At 37.9% G+C, this 6,448-nt stretch overlaps 1 protein-coding gene across 1 annotated transcript; it reads left to right on the top strand.

Moving 5' to 3' along the window:
* The first annotated feature begins 4,487 nt into the window (after positions 1 to 4,487).
* On the top strand, positions 4,488 to 5,621 carry LOC117618128. The gene has a single exon (XM_034347746.1). The coding sequence runs from the start codon at positions 4,488 to 4,490 to the stop codon at positions 5,619 to 5,621; it is 1,134 nt and encodes a 377-aa protein (XP_034203637.1).
* Positions 5,622 to 6,448: the final 827 nt, after the last annotated feature.

The following is a 6,448-nucleotide window of genomic DNA, read 5'->3' as shown; positions in this document are numbered from 1 at the left end:
AATATTTTTGTTTTGTTTTGTAACCTTATTTTATTTGTTAATTATGAAAAGTCGTATTTACCCTAAAATTTGGTTAGATTTGACAGAATATTAGATGGTAGGACCAATGGAGCGATTAATATATAGTTAATGGACCATTTGAACGAATAATTTAATTGAGGGACCAAAATGTAAATCGAGTACAAGTTTGAGAGCCATTTGAGTAATTTACCCAATATAGGAATTTCTCCCTAAATTAAGGAGCCAATTTCCAGCAAATCTCTTTTGATTAATTCATATCATCTTTTTGGGCAAGAATAATTCTAATTAAAGAGGGATTATTTTCCAAACCCTGGCTAAGTAAGGAGCCTATAAATACATGGCTACACAACACACGAGGTAAGATTCTGAAACCCTAGCAAAACCTCTCTCTTTGTCCCTCATGCTACTCTCTCTTTCTCCTTCACGACCACACACCAAAACACACACAGCTTCTGCCACCTTTCAGTTACTTTGTCGTATCTTTCTCAAGATTCATTGAACTGACTTAGGCATCGGATGACCTTTAGCAAACACCCCCGGTTCCGATTTTTTCACAAGAATCAAGAAGGAGAGAGAAAGAAACTCAAAGGGCGAAGGAATCAACCTGTGAATATTTCCCGTGTAGAAATTTGCACAAACAGAGATCAAGCATGCATGGCTATTGTGATTCTAAGGCATATACCGACGTTACGTAACAATCTTCCAACATTTTCAACATGGCTTCCTTCCGCTAGCGGCTGAGGCTAAGTGCTTCAATTTGTCGCAGGCTTTGAAATAAGGAGGTCTAGTCCTCTTGTGATCCATGAATTTTTCAAGGAAAGACAATTTTTTAAAAACTGAAAGTTAAAAAAATAAAAAAATAAAAAAATAAAAAAGACAACCAAATGCCTTTATAATTTAAACAATTCAACTTTTAAAAATTTTCAAAAATCAAATTATTATAAATAAACAAAATATACAATTATATATTCATATGCAAAGTTCTCGGATTGCCTGGATTTGGAGAGTCCCCTATTTGTCTAACTTTTAATTTGAGTGAAGAAATCCAGCGTGTCTTGGCTTAATTTCTTATGTGTTATTGCTCAAATTATCCATAACTAAAATTAAGATTAATGAAAGATGTTATTTTCAAGATGAAGAGTATTTGTAAAAATAAAAGAAAAAATCCAAAGAGCCTTTTTTGTAGGGCTTTTCATAATTAGGTCTATTTTAACATGACATATTATCAAAATAGCCGCTTGTTATTTTTGAATTGGTTCTTGCAAACTTTTAACACATTAAAAATCAATTAGAAAATAACAAGTGGTTAGTTTTGGGGTTTTCTCTTCAAATAGGCTTTATATAATTTTTTTATATATAATATGTCATATTAAAATGAGATTTTAAATAAATATCTCTTTTTTAAAATAATTGATCAAGTTGTTGAAGAGTCTCATGAAAAGCTTATCTTTCTGTAAAATATCCCATTAAATAATCATTAATAATTCTAAAAGCAAACCAAATGGATTCAATCGAGTGGTTCCTTCAAATAGAATGCACAGTGAAAAAGACAAAGAGTACGTAAGAGGAGAGCGCATCGGAGAGTAGCCATAGACGACTCTCTTCCATGGACATAGCTTCTCTCTGCTATAGGCAGGTTTCTTTTAAATTTTTTTTTTTTTTTTTTATCTTGGTTCAAAACGACGTTATTTTAGCTGGACTTTAAAAAAAAAAAAATACGCCCACAGCCTGAGCACATGGCGCAAAAACTTTTAATGCCTTTTTTACCCCTAATAACTTTATATTTTCGTCCCCTTAATTATTATCTGATTGAATGTTTATTTTAGATGAATAATTATTAGATTTGTCCTTTTTAATAATTATTATATTTAATGTTAGGTATAATGTCAACTATATATATAATTGTCACTTTGGTAGCTTTTCATTTTGTTTATTCGTACTTTTTTTTTTTTTTTTACACTAACACTCCCTAAGGTTTTTGGGAAATAAGCTGATATAATCACTTTTTAAAAGTGGTATTCTGAAATAATCAGCTTACAAATTCTGTTCTCAAATAATCACTTGTGGACGTGAAATGACCAAACTGCCCTCCATATAAAAGCACATGTATCAACCCGTTATTGGCCTTTGATGAAAGGGAACTCAGCTCACTCTCTCTCCTCTGTGTTGGAAGGTTGGCAAAAATTGGGGGAAGTCCAGGTTGCGAGACATGTTCCCACTGAGCAATCCAGTTCGCAACCCATCCATCGTCCTAACCCAGATGTCCTCAAACTTGGGACCCTAGTTTGGGCGCAGCGAAGCCGGAAGGCACGGCGTCCATTGTTGACCTCCCGATCGAGCTGACTGCTGCGATTCCACAGAGAAGGGAAAGTGGCGACTTCCGGTGTCGTTGTGAACGGATGTGAGTTGTGATATTGGTTTGGTAGTGTATGTGTATTATGAAATCGTTCAGCCCCTTTTCACCACAGAGGGCATAAAAGCTTAAATTTTCAGTTTGCACTTGTTGTGATATGTTGAAATTCATAGTTTGTGATATTATCTGCAGTGGGAGCTGTCGGGTGAAGTTGAATTTTGTTTAAAATTGACTGAATGCGTGTATAATGTAGTGCAATGTGTTTGATAATGGTGAAAATAACAGCACACAGAAAAATCATAGGTTAACTTTGGCTGGCCTACAAATTTGTAAATACGGCTAGTGTTAGGCTCAATTTAGATGCTAATGTGGGGAATTTATTGGCATTCTGGGTTTGTTTTGGTAAGAAGTATAGTTTGTGTGTGTTGGTTTCGAATTTGGTAATTCAGCTTGTACTACATTATACGCTTTCTGCTTCCCTGATCCTTTTGTTGAAGGTGTTTACATTTGTGCAAAAGACTTGGAGGGTTAGAGGGTTCATATTTCTGCCATTGTATGTGTATGTTAGTTTGTTAATAACTTGGAACCCACACATATCATCTTCTAAATCAGAGAAAAAACAAAAAGGAATAAAAGTTAATTGTTGAAGCAGCTACAATTAACTTTTGAAGATTTGAGGATTTAGAAGATGATATGTGTAGTGGAATGATTGTTGTGCATGTTTTTATTCATCTATTTTGTATTTTTTAGTGTTATGAATCGGTGTAGTAATTATTTATGTTTGTTGCAGAAATGGATACAGTTGGAATTTTGGTATGCTACAATGGAAATTGGGTTAAGAAGGATAACATTGAGAGTTATGAAGGTGGGGAGGCTAAAGGCATAATAGTGTCACGGAACGTAACGTTTTCCGAACTTGTTGAACGCATTTATAAGATCATGGATGCAGAGCCCACGAAATATAGTGTCACATTGAAGTATTCAGTTCCTGTATCCGCATCTGTCAGTAAGCAGATAAGGGTTGAAGACAATGATGATGTTCAATATTTTCTCAAGTACAACACAGATGTTATGGCCTCTAAAGTAACCCCTTTAGTAGCAAGCTTGAAAAACATCGAAGGGCATGGTATTGAAGGGTGCAATGGCATTGTAAGCGTGGAGAGTAGCAATGCTCCTGCTACCTTTGTTGTGGAACGAAGAAATGTGGCAATTTCGCACAATGAAACTGAAAATGGTGGGAATGGTTTTAATTGGAGTGATTGGGTTGAAGAAGTTCATTTTGAAAGCGGTGAAAACATAGTTGCTGATTTCAATCAACCTAGCAATGAAGAGGAACCATACTCTGCACCAATTGTGCATCCTCATGAGGACAGCGGTGCGGAACCCTCCACTGTGCAGTGTAGACAGGTGCAATCTGAACCTCCCCGGCAATCAAGTTCGAGTGAAATGCATACAATTCGGGTTGATTCGAAGCATGGTGAGAGTGTGGAATATATTGGTTATGGTGGAGGACTTTCGTGCATAAATTGGGAAGCAAATTTGAAGGTTGGCCGAGTTTATCCAAATAAGATTGCCCTTTTAAAAACCATCAGTTTAGCAGCAATTAGAGGCCACTTTCGGTTCAGAACAGTCCAATCTGGGAAGCGTCGGTTTTGTGTTCGTTGTTGGCAGGTGCCTTGCCCTTGGAAACTTCGGGCATATAAAGTTGGATTACATGAGTTTAAGGTTGTTAAATACGATCCACTTCATGAATGTGATCTGAGGTTTGTAAGTAGTCACCATCCTCAAGCTACGGCCGAATTGGTGTCTGACTGTGTTAAATGGAGATTTCAGGATTCGCGCAGCATTTATACTGCAGCTGATATAAAGACAGATGTGAAAAAAAAAATTTGGTGTCAGCATAAGCTACTCTACGGCTTGGAGAAGCCGAGAGTTAGCTTTCAAAACAATGAGAGGGTCTGCAGAAGAGTCGTATTCCCTTCTCCCTTCCTATTGTTATGAGTTGGAGCGTACAAATCCGGGAACTTTGACATACATTGAGACTGATGCAGCCGACCACTTCTTATATTTTTTTATGTCCATTGGTGCATGCATACGAGGATTTAAGTCGTCAATGCGGCCCGTGATTGCTGTTGATGCTACCCATTTGAAGTGCAAGTATAAAGGTGTTTTGTTTGTTGCGACCGCATTTGACGGAAATCGCAACATATATCCTGTTGCCTTTGGGATTGGAGATTTGGAGACGGATGCAGCATGGGAGTGGTTTTTGAGAAAATTACATTGTGCAATTGGTGATTGCTCGAATCTTGTTGTCATATCTGATCGCAATGTTAGCATACAACATGGGTTGCGTAGAGTTTTTCCTGGGGCAAGCCATGGTATTTGCTTTTATCACTTGAAGGGCAATATGAAAGCCTCATTTCACTTGAAGCAACGGGATCCGATATTGGGGTATTTTATAAGGGCAGCGAAGTCTTATCGTCTAGCGGAGTTCAATCGTCACTTCTCGATGATAAACAATGAGCGAGTGCGAAATTATCTACTACGTGCAGGCGTTCAGAAGTGGTCACGGGCCCACTGTGATGGACGACGCTATAATGTGATGACAACGAATATTGTGGAGTCCATTAATTCAGTTCTTCGTTTTGCAAGGATGCTTCCGGTCCTACACTTGATCGATGAAATCACAAATTTACTTCTCACTTGGTTTAGTGAACGTCGAGATTTAGCAATGAAATGTCATTCTACATTGTGCCCTGATTTGGGTGAACAGAAGTTAAGGAAGAGGTTAGACGCTGCGTCAAGGATGAATGTGGTCAAAATCAATGATGTTGAGTATAATGTTCTGGATGGTGATTTGAACGGTCTGGTGCACTTGGCAAACCGTAGTTGTACGTGCAGGAAGTTTGACTTGGAGCAACTCCCGTGCAAGCATGCTATTGCGGTATGTCGGCACTTGAATTTGAACCCCTACTCCTTTGCCTCTTCTTATTATACACGAGCTACATGGGCAGCTGCATATGCTGAATCTATTTATCCTGTACCACCTAAAGGCACATGGGTTATTCCCGAACATTTGAACAATGTCAAAATCCTTCCTCCTGTTTGTAAGGTTATGCCGGGCCGTCGCAAAATGCAAAGAGTACCTTCCAAAGGAGAGGACTCCCGGCAAAAAAAATGCTCAAGGTGTGGTGTGAAGGGCCACTACCGAAATACATGCAAACAATCTGTCCCTCTCAAGAACTGAAGTCTCTAATTGCGCATATTGCACAGTTGTTCAGTTTGTACCTCACTTGTGATCGACTGTGAAGTTCATGAATAGGTTCGGTGATGCTGCAGGGATGGAAGTCCGTCAATTAAACGGTCATGTGAAGCATATGGAACAAGGTAACAAGTTCCTTGCAATGAGAGCCTATTATTAGTAGCAATTTGTTAACATACAGTTGTACCTGTTTTATTGAAACCAGCTGTTATTTAACACTGTTCCACTGGCCAATGTGTCATACAGATTAGCATTTCTATTCGTTTGTGATGTACCTTTTATTTTCATTTAAATTGTATTCGATTTGGTGTTGTGAAATGTGATTGTAGTCACGTTGGCATCACTTGGTTTCCTTTCCTACACAACGTTATGTCCTCTCTTTATATGCATCGTATTGGTATTGTATTGTACCTTTGTTGCCATCGTATTGGTATTGTATTGTACCTTTGTTGCACGGCCATTGGTAGTGTAATGACAACGGTTTCTGTCCCAAATGAAAGGGCCTAGAAGGCTAACTAAAATGTAATCTCGTACATAAAACGTATTTCAAATGCAAATGTTACGCAATTAGTGGGAGCGTCATTGTACTTCATGATTTCTCATTGTTCTGATTGCCATAGACCAAACTATCTATAGTTTTTGGGAAACTATCCATGCAGGTACACATGGTGAACACATCACTACTATCGTTATATGGACTTTTCAAATAGTTAATTATTCACTTCAAGTCACACACACAGAGGAACAAACCCTTCCCCATTTGTGTGTGATTAGTGCCTATGGACTCTGGTACCTATAACTCTTCCAATCCA

The sequence above is a fragment of the Prunus dulcis genome, chromosome 2 (genome assembly GCF_902201215.1).
Source record: "Prunus dulcis chromosome 2, ALMONDv2, whole genome shotgun sequence".
NCBI lineage: Eukaryota > Viridiplantae > Streptophyta > Magnoliopsida > Rosales > Rosaceae > Prunus > Prunus dulcis.
This window is presented reverse-complemented; position numbering and strand designations above follow the sequence as displayed.

Excerpts from the sequence above, each read along its gene's own strand:
- LOC117618128 (XM_034347746.1), top strand. The coding sequence starts at position 4,488 with ATGCGGCCCGTGATTGCTGTTGATGCTACCCATTTGAAGTGCAAGTAT.